The sequence below is a fragment of the Rhinatrema bivittatum genome, chromosome 10, assembly GCF_901001135.1.
Source record: "Rhinatrema bivittatum chromosome 10, aRhiBiv1.1, whole genome shotgun sequence".
Lineage (NCBI taxonomy): Eukaryota > Metazoa > Chordata > Amphibia > Gymnophiona > Rhinatrematidae > Rhinatrema > Rhinatrema bivittatum.
In genome coordinates this window covers 123948208-123963297 of record NC_042624.1, presented here as the reverse complement: position 1 = coordinate 123963297, position 15090 = coordinate 123948208, and the positions used below count along the sequence as shown (strand labels likewise).

General features: G+C 49.6%; 1 protein-coding gene across 6 annotated transcripts in view; it reads right to left on the bottom strand.

Annotated features, from left to right (window-relative positions):
- NASP (nuclear autoantigenic sperm protein) overlaps positions 1 to 15090 on the bottom strand; it is a 77184-nt gene that overhangs the window by 17544 nt on the left and 44550 nt on the right. For 3 of the 6 annotated variants that reach the window (XM_029617978.1, XM_029617977.1, XM_029617981.1), the window contains 2 exons: positions 14501 to 14689; positions 6030 to 6199 (listed from right to left, as the gene is read on the bottom strand). In XM_029617978.1, the coding sequence (XP_029473838.1) occupies positions 6030 to 6199; positions 14501 to 14689 (359 nt within the window). The remainder of the gene's footprint in view (positions 1 to 6029; positions 6200 to 14500; positions 14690 to 15090) is intronic. The other 3 variants (XR_003858920.1, XM_029617979.1, XM_029617980.1) reach the window with 1 other exon arrangement.

Below are 15090 nucleotides of genomic sequence, written 5' to 3'. Positions count from 1 at the left end.
TGAGAAGCAAGCTGAATGCCAATTGTCACTGACCTGCGTCTCCAGAGAAACAACGACTTCCTCTTTTTCCTTGTTCCTCTTAACTGTATTGTCTTTGTATTGCTATCAATAAATTTGCCTTTTAGATCATAAAGCTGTCTGAAGGTGCTTTCCGAATACCCGCCAAAAACAGGCTCTCTACAGAACAAGGCTTGCAGTTCTGAGATTCTGCGAGTGGAACAGACACCAGGAAAACTGTCTTGAGTAGCTCTTTTCAGAGGTTCAAAAGGTGGACCGCCTAGCATTCGAAGAACCAGATTCAAGCGCCACGAAGGACAGATTGCAGATTGGTGGTTTCACATGCTGTGTGAGATGTTTGACAATTCACACATATCCAGCATAGCCCTCTGCTTCAATGGCAGGGGAGCAAGTCTGATATTTCACTTTCAACGCATAGCCAGAATGGCCCTCTGCTTCAATGGCAGGGGGGAAATGAAGAAAGGTGGATCTATATTCAGGCAACAATCAACAAGGACTGAATTATAGTCTAGATAAACAGATAGGGGTATTAACCACTGCAATAAACTTAACTAAATTAAGCTATTTCACTTAGATGCAGTTCCAACACTGCTCCCTACATTAATAGCAGGGGTGGAAAGGAAATAGAATAAAAAAAGGTTACTAAGAGCCAAGAGAAACAGATAAGTATGTGAGAAAAAGTGCAAAAGCTTGCTGGGCAGACTGGATGGGCCATTTGGTCTTCTGCTGTCATTTCTATGTTTCTCTCAAGAACAGGACTATGTCCGGGTGTGTCGCAAGAGGAGATCCATCCTGATGAACGAGAGCACCAAGGGCTGCCACCTGAACTCTGAGGGAATTCTAGGCTAATCCCATCTCCAGTCCTTGCTGTAAGAAAGACCAGATCTGGGGGGGACCAAGATGGCCACCACATGAGTAGCAGCAAAAGGAGCTCTCTGCATTTGCCTGTAAAATTGTCTACTTGAATTATTCCTTGGCTTTACCTCTAAAATGCCACATACAAAGCGTGTTTGAAGGATGTTACTGTTTACTGGCTACTTTTCCATTTGAGCAGGACAGAAATCTTATTCTGAAGTATTTCTTCAGGAATAGAACTGTTCAATATTATGGGCAAAGTATTTGGATTTATCTGGATATTGTCCACTCAACTCAGGAGCAAAGAAGAAAGTTTTTGCTAATGATTCCTGAAGTATTAAGTCGAGGGGCCAGTATGGTCCTGAAGTATCCCTGCAAATGTTTAAAATTTCGAGAATAAATATTTCTACAAACCCGATCAACTATGGGGATTTCTAGATGGAAAGGGATGAAGGGCTATAAAGTCAGGGGTAATCATATAGTGGTGTATTTCTTGTTTTTGATTATATGTATTTGAGCTCCTTTTATTTCCTTATATCTTGGTCCCAATATTGCCTGTATTTTCAGAGATCTGTTAAAATTAATATTTAATGTAAAATGTTGCTTTTGAATTATATTGCTAGATCTTATACCTTGATATATGTAATATATCTGAAATTGCATAAATAAAAAGTTATAAAAAAGACAAGATCTGGGATATGGTCGCATGGCGTGGAGAAAGTTGTGTGGCACCAAGACAAACACTTGCCAGACCCGGATATATGATATGGAGGTGGAAGTCTTCCTAGCCTTAAGAGGAATGGAAATAATCGCCTCTGGATACCCCCCCGTCTTCTCAGCCGGCGCCACTCAAAAGCCAGGCCGCTAGACAAGCGATCTACCTGGTCGAAAAATACAGGACTGTCGTAGCAGATTCGGCAGATGTCCCAGCTGGAGCGGGCCATTCACTGCTAGATTGACCAAATCTGTAAGCCATGGCCATCAAAGCCATTCTGGAGCCACCAGGATCACTGACCCCTGGTGACACTTCTTCGGAGCACCCTTCCCACCAGGGGGGCCAAGGCAGGAACATGTAGAGCAGGAGGTTCCGCAGCCACGAGAAAGCTAGGGCAGAGACGCCCTCTGTGCAGTGTTCTCTTCTGTGACTGAAGCATGGAGCCTTTGTGTTCTTTTGAGTGGCCATGAGATCCAGATGGGGAGTCCCCCATCGCGTGAAGAGTGACATTGCTCCCTGGGACAGTTCCCACTCCCCAAGGGTTAAGAGTTGGCAATGCAAAAAATCCTCTTGAACATTGTCGACCCTCGCAATGTGAGACAAGTGGAGTTCTGCCCATGGCATGAGCTTGTTAGTCTCCCGAGCAACATGACTTGTCCCTCCCTGACGGTTGATGTATGCTACTGTCGTCGCGTTGTCTGAGGGGATTTGGACTGATTGACCCTGGACTAGGGGAAGGAAGTGCTTCAGTGCAAGATGAACTGCTCTTGTCTTCAGATGGTTGATGGGCCAAGCTGCCTGTACTGGTGTCCATCGACCCTGCGTCGACTGCTGTCTGCACACTGCCCCCCATCCGGTGAGGCTGGCATCGGTCGTAATGATCACCCATTGCGGGACCTCCAGGTGCACCCCTCTGAGCAGATAGAGGTTGAGCCACCAGTCCAGGCTGTCCTTGGCTAAAGGTGGTATCGGCAGAGGAGCCTGAAACTCAAGACACTGGCTTCCAATGGGAGAGTAATGCTCTTTGTAAGGGCTGCATGTGGGCAAATGCCCAAGGCACTACATCTATTGGGGAGGCCATGAAGCCCAGTATCTGGAGATAGCCCCATGCTGTGGGAAGCTGGAGGTTCCGAAAGCACTGAACCTGAATGAGGAAGGAGATGCTCCAGTATCTGCAGCACTGCACCCTGCTTTCTTAATCTGCATGGGGAGAAGACAAACCTGTCTGAGTGGATGAGCAAACTCTAAAGCTTAACCGTGCTGTAGAATATTCAAGACCCACTGGTCTGAGGTAATTTTGACCCACTCAGAATAGGGTCAAGTGTCCTCAGATGAGTGGGCTGGCAAAGCTTCATTGGGAGGATGTCTCGAGCTGGTCGACGTCCCCAAAAGGAATGAGACCAGGACTGTGCTCGTGAAGACGGTGGTCTTGAGGGACTGGCCTAGCCTGGCGGAAACGATGCTTTCCTCTGAAACTGTATGCCTTGGAGGTCAAAGGATGATCTTCTGGTGGTTTATGTACTTTGATCTCTCCAAGCGATTTAAATGAGTTGATCCAACTCCTCTCCAAACAGTAACCTACCCTTGAAGGGGAGGGAGCCCAGCTGAGATTTGGAAGAAGAATCTGCCAACCAGTTTGAGCCAGGAGGCATCTAGCAGAGACCACTGAAACCATGGACCTGGCCAGGACTTTAAGATCATAGAGAGCGTCCACCCCATAGGCAAACCACTTCAAGTCGTTCCACCTGCTGAGCCACCTCTGGCAGAAGCTGTGTGCTGAGCAGCTGCTGGACCCACCGGAGACCTGCTCTCTGCATCAGGGAACTGCACACTACAGCCCTAACCCCCAGGGCTGATACCTCAAAAACCCTCTTCAAGTAAACCTCAAGCTTGCGGTCCTGCAGGTCTGAGGGCTGCTCCTCCAGTTACTGGAATAGTTGTCCTTTTCGTGACTGCCGAAACAGAAGCATCCAACTTCGGTACCTTCAACAGGTCCAGGGACTCTTCCGGGAGCGGGTACAGCTTGTCCATCGCTCTGCCAACCCACAGAGGGGCGTCCGGAGTGTCTCACTCCCTGGACAATTGGAGAAGCATAGGATGAAAAGGAAAAGTCTTCGAGGGAGGCTGAAGGCCTCCAAGGACCGGTCTCCCTTCTATTGCAGTATGGGTCCAGGGGTCTCCTGGGGAGCCTCGATATCCAATTCTGTCAGGACATGTGAAATAAGTGAGTCCAACTCGTCCTTCTGAAAAAGGTGCAGGACCAGAGGGTCATCTCCCTCCATGTGCACCAAAAGACTAAGGTCATCCAAGTCTGGGTTCACCCCCGGGACCACTGGGGGAGGAGAATCAGGCAGAGTCGGGCAGGACCCTGTTTGAACTAGACAGGACCCTAAAGGAGCCCCTGGAGCCTGAAGGCAAGGAGGCAATCCTGGTGCTGTACCTAGCCTAGGTGGTACAGAGCCCTGAGAAAGCCCTGCCAGATCTGGAGGGTCCCCCAGTCTGATCACTTTGGTTGGGGGGGCTAGGGAAGGGTCTTGGTGCTGGTAAAGCCTTGCCAAATAGGCATTGTGCATCAGCAAAATAAGTTCAGCCGAGAAGGGCTTCGGAGGGGAAATGGTAGAGGGAGGGGCAGGGGATCCCCCAATGGCAGCTCTGTGTCTGGGAGATGAGCTGGAGTAAGAACTGGCGGTAAAGAATCTCTGGGTCTGTGCCAGCTGGGGGCTGCGCTGGCGCATCTGTGTGAGAATCCAAGATAGCTGCCAGGCCGACCTCCCCTGAGCCCTTGAGGTGCCCTCCCTGGGAGGCACCTGGCACGCAGGCCTTCACATGAGCCTCGATCCGGGGTCACCACAGGCGCTGCATCGCAATGGATGCGGCATGGAGGTAAGCTGAAATCCAAAAACCTCCGGAGACTGCAGGCAGTAAAAAAGTCAGAGGAGCTGACCTGAGGAAACGACCTCTCAGGCAGTGGGTCGAGGGGGAGAGGTTGGACTACCAACTTTCACCCCTAAGGCAGCCAAACACACACCTGTAAGGAGGGAAAATATACAACTTACCCCCAAATGACAGAAACAGTAAAGTGCAATGAAAAGACAAGTCTGCCACTGAGCAAAAGTTCTGCCTGCAAGTCCTAGCAGAACCATCCACAGAGGAAAATCCTGTTACAACTTAAAAAGAAAATCCAAGCAAGAGTGTCCGAGAAAAGAAAAAAAATTTCTAAACAAAATCTCTAACGACACTGGGGAGCTGAAGGTGAAACCTGCATCTGCTGGAGTCAGAGAAATACAGAAGGCGCACCAGCTTGAGAGAGCACCCCCTCAGGTTTTAGCTCTGACCATCTGTGGGGGGACGGACGGGACAACCCATGGTCTGGACTCATCCTGGTACGTACAGGGAACCAGCATTACCATCTCTTGCTTCTAGAAAGTTCTGGACAGTGTTTAAGATTAAAGTCAATGTGCAAAGAGGCTGGACAGGATTATTTTATGCTTATTTGGTGGCAGATCTGGGCCAATAACAGCAGAAGCATTATTTAAGAGATGTACATATGAAGAACAGTAAACTAAAGAAAAAGGAAAAACCTGTAAGAAGCCTTAGGTTTACTCACTGGAGGAAGGACCAACATGTCTCCCATGAAGAGGGAATTTCAGGGACTGGCAGTCACTGCAGGGAGGGAGCGTACAGGGTGCCTGATGCCAGAGTGGTCTACCAACTGTGGAAGAGGTAGCCAGGCATGGCAATATAGAAGTGGGCATAAGTAGAGGCAATCAAGGGACATCTGGAACAGCTGCAAATCAGTGTTGCTAGAAGGTTAGAGCTGGTGTTTGGCCAATGAGTGTGAACCCATCTACCTAAGGCAGCAGATATGCATCCTCAGAAGATGTGACCCTCTACCTACCTCCCTCATTTTGAGGTCCTTAAGTGGAGGAAAAAGGAGAGGATAACTGTCTGTGGAGGACCCAATTGTTAAAGCCTGCCAAGGCATTCCCTCTTCACAAGCCTATTAAAGAGCTGATCGCTGGGGAGTGGGATTCTCCAGAGGCCAGCTTTAAAGGGAAGGAAAGCCAAGTCAAGACTTTCCACAGAGTGGAGACCAAGAATGGATGGATCAATTTGTTTTCATCTGCCACCATTTACTAATTTACTTGGTCTCAATAGCAGTTAAGATTATGCATGCCAAGAGGATGTTTGTACAGAGGTTTTCAGTTTAGAAGAGGACATCTGTTACTAAGTTACAAAATATGCCATTTTATACAAACTATTTGAAGTCATTTTATAGAGTATAGCCAAGACAATGCAGAACGCTACAGGGAAAGGAATAAAGCAAGCATGACTGAGGTATCTTGGATGTTTCCAGGCTAAGTGAAATCAGCAACTTCGGCCACATGGCTGTGACACACGGAGAGAAAGGGTATTGAAAGTTACATCAAAAGTGTCCTACTAAAGTTTCTTTAAGGGCCAGTTCGGACACTTTTCCACTTTTCTGAGCATCTTTGGCATCTTCTATCTTTTCCTTTATTTCTGGAAGCAATTCCTTCAGTTCCTCCATTTCCTTCTTGTGCTCAGCAGCAGAATCTCCTTCAGATTTGACAATTTGTTCCATAAGGACAGCTGGAGGGAAAAAAAATTGTGGAAAGTACTAAACCTCTGGAAGGAATGTGTCCCAAAAATACTTGATGGAAAGTCACATCTCACCTATGAAGTCTTAGTATAGTTAACGTACACCCCTAGTACTGGACTGCTGTTTGCACAAGAGTATTGAAGACTTTACTATAACTCAGTAACTGAATATTTAATGTGCCTGATCCAACATGAGGCCAGGCCAAGTCTTACCATTTACAAGCTGCAATATTTTGCTAATGTGCTGCATATTCTAGGATTAATCCTATTGCCAAAATTATTTTTCCATTAATGTACACAATGCCTTGTTACTGTAATCTGCCTTGGGCCTCTTTAGGAAAAGAGTCAGCATATCAAATGAAAAATTTATAAGTGCAGCCCATCTAATCACTGCAAGTTTATTCTGGTTTTTTTTGGGGTACTTCAAAATCGATAAAAATATTTTTGTTCAAGTTTTAAAAAACTCTGGTCTGTATCTATGCATCAGCATTACCCGAAGTCACCCAATGTGTGGCTGATTCTATCCTGCTTATCAGAGGACTAGACAATGTTCTAAGCGGTGCCTCACCAATGCCTTGGACTGATCGTGTACTGCTCTTGGATTTTTTTTTAATTTTATTTAAAAGTTTTTGTATTCTGCAATTTCCAAAAATTTCAATGTGAATTACAGGCAAATATTCACATATATTACATAAATTCTAAAAAGGTTTACTTAAATAAAACTGTAGTTAAGACAAAGGAAAATTGGTTCTTACCTGCTAATTTTTGTTCCTGTAGTACCAAGGATCAGTCCAAACTGCTGGGTTATGCCTCCCTTCCAGCAGATGGAGTCAGAAAAAAAAAGCTGAAGGCACCCCCTGATAACCCAGTGTGCCACCTGCGATCCCTCAGTATAATCAATATCAAAGCAGAATGAAGTTTAAAACCACCAATGACTAGATCAAGAACTCCACTGAACAATAACCTGTGAAAACTATGTACAGGAACAGAATATGGATTAGAATGCTTCTTCATAGTCTAACACTGCAGAAGAGAAAACAATGGTGCGGACTTGGACTCTACTGAACACCCTACCCATGGATGGGCGTCTGGACTGATCCTTGGTACTACAGGAACAAAAATTAGCAGGTAAGAACCAATTTTCCTTCCCTGTATATACCAGGATCAGTCCAGACCACTGTGATGTACCCAGCTGCCCTAAATGGGGTGGACCCAGAGAGGCCCACTCTAAGCACACTGCTGCCAAAAGAATAGACATCCTGAGCCGGACGTCTAAACTATAATGCTTAGCAAATATGTGCAAAGATTTCCAAGTAGCTGCTCTGCAAATCTCCTATGGCGAAACACATTGGCTCTCTGCCCAAGATGACGCTTGAGATCTGATCGAATGAGCTATAAGACCATCTGGCACTTGCCAGCCATGACATATGTATGCCGAAGCAAAAGTGTCCTTCAACCATCGGGCAATAGTAGTCTTGGAAGCCTTACATCCCTTCTTAGGACCTCCCCATAAGACAAAAAGATGGTCTGAAACTAAAAGCATTAGTCACTTCCAAGTTCCGCATAAGATTCCAGCAGACATCCAGTCAAGTCATGAGCCTGAGGAGAGTTCAGATCTAAATCCGTAAAAACTGGTAACTCAACTGACTGGTTTACATGAAATGCAGATACCAACTTCAGCAGAGAAGAAGGCACCTTCCTAAGCGAAACCCCAGAATCTGAGATTTGCAAGAACGGTTCTCTGCAGAACGCTTGAATCTCAGATATTTGTCTGGCCGAAAAGATGGCCACGAGGAACACCGCCTTGAGTGTTAAAATCTTTCAATGTAGCCCGCTTGATAGGACCGCAGAGCCCACAGAGAACCAAATTAAAACTCCATGAAGGACACTTCTCGCACAGGTGGGTGTAAAATGTTTGGTTCCCTTAAAAAAAGCGCCACATCAGTATGTCCTGCAAGAGACATAACATGCCATAGTGGGTCAGATCATGGGCCCATCAAGCCCAGCATCCTGTTTCCAACAGTGGCCAATCCAGGCCATAAGAACCTGGCAAGTACCCAAAAACTAAGTCTATTTCATGTTACCATTGTTAGTAATAGCAGTGGCTATTTTCTAAGTATTTTCTTATCCTTCCGGCTGCCTAAGCCTCCAAGTTTGCTTCTTCTGTTAAATGATTGTTCTTTGTTACAGTTTACCCAGTTCTGTGTAAACTGATCTAATATGGTTATTTAACCATGAAGGTCGGTATAGAAAAGAGTTAAATAAATCAGTCAACTTAAATAGCAGATAATGGACTTCTCCTCCAAAAACGTATCCAATCCTTTTTTAAACACAGCTATACTAACTGCACTAACCACAATCCTCTGGCAAACAAATTCCAGAGTTTAATTGTGCGTTGAGTGAAGAGTTTTCTCAGATTAGTTTTAAATGTGCCCAATGCTAACTTCATGGAGTGCCCCCTAGTCCTATTATCCAAAAGAATAAATAACCGATTCCCATCTACCCGTTCTAGACCTCATGATTTTAAACACCTCTATCATATCCCCCCTCAGTCTTCTCTTCTCCAAGCTGAAAAGCCCTAACCTCTTTAGTCTTTCCTCATAGGGGAGCTGTTCCATTCCCCTTATAATTGCGATGGAGAAGGTATAGAGAAGAGCGACCAAAATGATATCTTTGAGATGTGGCGACCAGAATTGTACACAGTATTCAAGGTGTGGTCTCACCATGGAGCGATACAGAGGCATTATGACATTTTCCGTTTTATTAACCATTCCCTTCCTAATAATTCCCAACATTGTTTGCTTTGACTGCCGCAGCACATTGAGCCGACGATTTCAATGTGTTATCCACTATGACACCTAGATCTCTTTCTTGGGTTGTAGCACCTAATATGGAACCCAACATCGTGTAATTATAGCATGGGTTATTTTTCCCTATATGCATCACCTTGCACTTATCCACATTAAATTTCATCTGCCATTTGGATGCCCAATTTTCCAGTCTCACAAGGTCTTCCTGTATGTATCACAATCTGCTTGTGATTTAACTACTCTGAACAATTTTGTGTCATCTGCAAATTTGATTATCTCACTCGTCTTATTTCTTTCCAGATCATTTATAAATATATTGAACAGTAAGGGTCCCAATACAGATCCCTGAGGCACTCCACTGTCCACTCCCTTCCACTGAGAAAATTGCCCATTTAATCCTACTCTCTGTTTCCTGTCTTTTAGCCAGTTTGTAATCCACGAAAGGACATCACCACCTATCCCATGACTTTTTACTTTTCCTAGAAGCCTCTCATGAGGAACTTTGTCAAACGCCTTCTGAAAATCCAAGTATACTATATCTACCGGTTCACCTTTATCCACATGTTTATTAACTCCTTCAAAAAAGTGAAGCAGATTTGTGAGGCAAGACTTTTTATATTTTAAAAGTTTATGCAGTAAGCCTGCAAAATCTGAAGAAAAGGAGGCCTCCGAATCGAGGAGGCCTCCTCCAGGCTCTGAATTTCCAGCAAGTCAGGGCCCCCCCCCCGGGGGCTCGCTGCTGTGGGGAAAGTGCGGGAGGCAAAATGGCATCTCCCGCAGCTTTCCTCGTGGCTTCTCGCACCGTTGCCAAGCTCAGCGGGAACGGGTCAGCACTGTCCCCTGCAGCCGGTGCTTCATGCGGCGGCCGGGGTCGGGCCCCCCAACCGCCCTCGGACGGTCCCTCGCCGCCCGAAATACCCTCGCCGCCCTAGACACCCACGAGCGCGCAGAGCCGCACGAGGCCCCGCTCGGCATGCGCCTCCCTGCTTCAGCCCGCGGCCATGACAAGAATCAAAGCAATTAAAATTAAATAGAGCAACACTCGCGGCCGAAACAGACGAAAAACGGCATCTCCCCCCCCCCCCCAAACGGCACAAAAACACTTTTTTTTTTTTTTACAACTTGCCACTGGCCCTGATCCTTCTCCAGTGGGGGTGAGTGAACCGGGCTCCCCGGTGTCACCCCCGACGCTTCTGCCAGAACAGGCCGGGTCCTCAACCCCAGCAGCGGCCTCAACCAGGGGGGGGTGGTCCCCTCAGAACCTCGCAACCCCCCTGGGAGGCTTCCAGGACCCGGGCTTAACTTGCTAAAAAAATAAACCTCTCCTATTTTTATTTATTTATTTTTTTACAGAATCCCCTGACTAGCTAACCACTAACCAGGATCACCAGAGACTGTGGGTGGACCTGCCCCATCTGCTGGAGACAGAAAGACTGAGGAGCTGTGGGTGGCGCCTTCCTATATGTAGGGGAGCCCGACAAGTCTTGCTCTGTCTCCATCTGCTGGTGCGGAGTCACAACCCAGGTGTCTGGACTGATCCTGGTACCTACAGGGAAGAAAGGTTTGCTGATCGCCTGAAGTCATTTGTTACCTTGAGGTAAACTAACAAAGCTCTTAGGACATCTAACAACCCGAGTTCCCTCGCATGAGTAGACGCATCCAGCATGGGAAAGGCTGGAAGTTCCACAGATACCACTTCCAGCAAAAAAAGGTCCGGTGGGTTGGTGGGAGGGGCCCTCCTCCCCCTCTGAACATGTGGCACAAAGGCTGATGTGGCTGAGCTACGATCGAGTTGTGCCACATGCGTGGCATGTGGACGCCCAGCCCCTCTCTGCACAGTGCCAGTGAGCACCAGGTAAAACAAAACCTACCGCCGTGCAAGTAAAGGAGGAAGGGTCTGCCGCTCTGCCAGAAGCAAACTGCCTTTGTTTTTTTAAACTTTAATGAAAAGAACCAGTACTGAGAGGGTCTATGAGAAAAGAGAGGCTGTCTCAGATGAGAGGTACCTAGAGCCTGCAGCCACCCAAGCGGCCTCATGAATGGGATGGATCTGGACCACCAGATTTATACCCCATCCGCCTCAACTGGACAGGGAGAGCACCTCCGTATTCACAAAAACAAATAAACCCCGGGAGGAAGGCTCCAAAAGAAAGAATTCTCAGAACTGCAGGCGTGCACCCTTCTACCAGAGAAATACCGAGGCCCGCAGGCCCGCACCCTTCCACCAGAGAAATACAGAGGCCCGCAGGCCCGCACCCTTCCACCAGAGAAATACAGAGGCCCGCAGGCGTGCACCCTTCCACCAGAGAAATACCGAGGCCCGCACCCTTCTACCAGAGAAATACCGAGGCCCGCAGGCCCGCACCCTTCCACCAGACAAATACCGAGGAGCGCAGGCCCGCACCCTTCCACCAGACAAATACCGAGGAGCGCAGGCCCGCACCCTTCCACCAGACAAATACCGAGGAGCGCAGGCCCGCACCCTTCCACCAGAGAAATACCGAGGACCGCAGGCCCGCACCCTTCCACCAGAGAAATACCGAGGCCCCGCAGGCGTGCACCCTTCCACCAGAGAAATACCGAGGACCGCAGGCCCGCACCCTTCCACCAGAGAAATACCGAGGACCGCAGGCGTGCCCCCTTCCACCAGAGAAATACCGAGGCCCCGCAGGCCCGCACCCTTCCCCCTTCTACCAGAGAAATACCGAGGACCGCAGGCCCGCACCCTTCCCCCTTCTACCAGACAAATACCGAGGACCGCAGGCGTGCACCCTTCCCCCTTCCACCAGAGAAATACCGAGGACCGCAGGCCCGCACCCTTCCCCTTTCCACCAGAGAAATACCGAGGACCGCAGGCGTGCACCCTTCCCCCTTCCACCAGAGAAATACCGAGGACCGCAGGCCCGCACCCTTCCACCAGACAAATACCGAGGACCGCAGGCCCGCACCCTCCCCCCTTCTACCAGACAAATACCGAGGACCGCAGGCCCGCACCCTTCCCCCTTCTACCAGAGAAATACCGAGGACCGCAGGCCCGCACCCTCCCCCCTTCTACCAGACAAATACCGAGGACCGCAGGCCCGCCCCCTTCCACCAGACAAATACCGAGGACCGCAGGCCCGCACCCTTCCACCAGAGAAATACCGAGGCCCGCACCCTTCCACCAGAGAAATACCGAGGACCGCAGGCCCGCACCCTTCCACCAGAGAAATACCGAGGCCCGCACCCTTCCACCAGAGAAATACCGAGGCCCGCACCCTTCCACCAGAGAAATACCGAGGCCCGCACCCTTCCACCAGAGAAATACCGAGGCCCGCACCCTTCCACCAGAGAAATACCGAGGACCGCAGGCGTGCACCCTTCCACCAGAGAAATACCGAGGACCGCAGGCGTGCCCCCTTCCACCAGAGAAATACCGAGGACCGCAGGCGTGCCCCCTTCCACCAGAGAAATACCGAGGACCGCAGGCGTGCCCCCTTCCACCAGAGAAATACCGAGGCCCCGCAGGCCCGCACCCTTCCACCAGAGAAATACCGAGGACCGCAGGCGTGCCCCCTTCCCCCTTCTACCAGAGAAATACCGAGGACCGCAGGCCCGCACCCTTCCACCAGAGAAATACCGAGGCCCGCAGGCCCGCACCCTTCCACCAGAGAAATACCGAGGCCCGCAGGCCCGCACCCTTCCACCAGAGAAATACCGAGGACCGCACCCTTCCACCAGACAAATACCGAGGACCGCAGGCGTGCCCCCTTCCACCAGAGAAATACCGAGGACCGCAGGCCCGCACCCTTCCACCAGAGAAATACCGAGGCCCGCAGGCCCGCACCCTTCCAGACAAATACCGAGGCCCGCACCCTTCCACCAGACAAATACCGAGGACCGCAGGCGTGCCCCCTTCCACCAGAGAAATACCGAGGACCGCAGGCCCGCACCCTTCCACCAGAGAAATACCGAGGCCCCGCAGGCGTGCACCCTTCCCCCTTCTACCAGAGAAATACCGAGGCCCGCACCCTTCCCCCTTCTACCAGAGAAATACCGAGGCCCGCACCCTTCCACCAGAGAAATACCGAGGCCCGCACCCTTCCACCAGAGAAATACCGAGGCCCGCACCCTTCCACCAGAGAAATACCGAGGCCCGCACCCTTCCACCAGAGAAATACCGAGGCCCGCAGGCGTGCCCCCTTCCACCAGAGAAATACCGAGGACCGCAGGCGTGCCCCCTTCCACCAGAGAAATACCGAGGCCCCGCAGGCATGCCCCCTTCCACCAGAGAAATACCGAGGACCGCAGGCCCGCACCCTTCCACCAGAGAAATACCGAGGACCGCAGGCCCGCACCCTTCCACCAGAGAAATACCGAGGCCCCGCAGGCCCGCACCCTTCCACCAGAGAAATACCGAGGACCGCAGGCCCGCACCCTTCCACCAGAGAAATACCGAGGACCGCAGGCGTGCCCCCTTCCACCAGAGAAATACCGAGGCCCCGCAGGCCCGCACCCTTCCCCCTTCCAGAGAAATACCGAGGACCGCAGGCCCGCACCCTTCCACCAGAGAAATACCGAGGACCGCAGGCGTGCCCCCTTCCACCAGAGAAATACCGAGGCCCCGCAGGCCCGCACCCTTCCCCCTTCCAGAGAAATACCGAGGACCGCAGGCGTGCACCCTTCCACCAGAGAAATACCGAGGACCGCAGGCGTGCACCCTTCCACCAGAGAAATACCGAGGACCGCAGGCGTGCACCCTTCCACCAGAGAAATACCGAGGCCCCGCAGGCCCGCACCCTTCCACCAGAGAAATACCGAGGCCCCGCAGGCCCGCACCCTTCCACCAGAGAAATACCGAGGCCCCGCAGGCCCGCACCCTTCCACCAGAGAAATACCGAGGCCCCGCAGGCGTGCACATGTGGTTAAGTAGCAGGGTCAGTAAAACTGTCTCCATCTGCTGGAAGGGAGGCACAACCCAGGAGTCTGGACTGATCCAGGTACATAGAGAAATGGGAGTTTGTTCAATACCATCAATATGCATAAAAAAACAAACATGCACCTGGGTTGGTTGGTGAATTTCAGTAAAAAAGTTTGAAAATGAGAAGTTGAGAAGCGCTGAAGTGTCATAGAAAGGATTCCACTTCTGGTCCTACCTAGACTGGATTTGCTACTTTTTAAAGAACCCCCACCTCCATCTGGAGACAGAAAGGCGGAGCAGCTGCAGGTAGCACAGACTTAAGAGGGGGTACTCAGTTTTCCCTCTGACTCCCATCTGCTGGAAGGGAGGCAAAACCCAGCAGTCTGGACCGATCCGGGTACGTACAGGGGATAATATTCCACTTCTGATACTTCAAAGCAGATTACATTCAGGTACTACAGACGTTCCCCTGTTCCCAGAGAACTCAACTGAAGTTTGTACTTGAGGCAATAGAGAGTGAAATGATCAGCCACTACCATTATGCAATAATGAGGCAAATTACAAGTTGCAGTGTCCACTTACCCATCCTTTTCTCTATGACACCCATCGATTCAGTGAACTGCAGGACAGCTTCCTGGTTCTGGTTACTATAATGGTATGCCAGCCCTAGCTGGTAATGAGTCTCAGCAAGGAGTCTATCATGGGCTTCTAAATGCTGCTTTTGCAGTGTCAGACAAGCCTGGAAGTCCTCTATTGCTTGCGAAAAATTCTCTGTAAGGCAAATACATGAATTAGTACTTAAAAATGCTGAAGCTTACTGCCTCCCAGGGCAGACAAGTGGCAATTTGTAGTACAAAAGCAACTGATTCAAGGTAGCTTTCCTTATAGGTCTGTTCTTTCCACTGTCTCTTATCTTATAGGTATAGTGGTAGCCAATCTTATCACAAGGGAGAAATTACTTACCTGATAATTTCGTGTAGACAGACAGACTCAGGACCAGTGGGTATTAGTCTCCCATCTATCAGGAGAGCACGAGTCAGATTTCAAAGCTGAAATCACTCCACATATACCCATGTAGGAAGCTTAGCTAGTCAGTATTCTCCTTGAAAAGCCAGTGTGGATGTGTTTGCTTAAATAACTTGATTAAACTCGAACTGGTTCAACTGATTTTT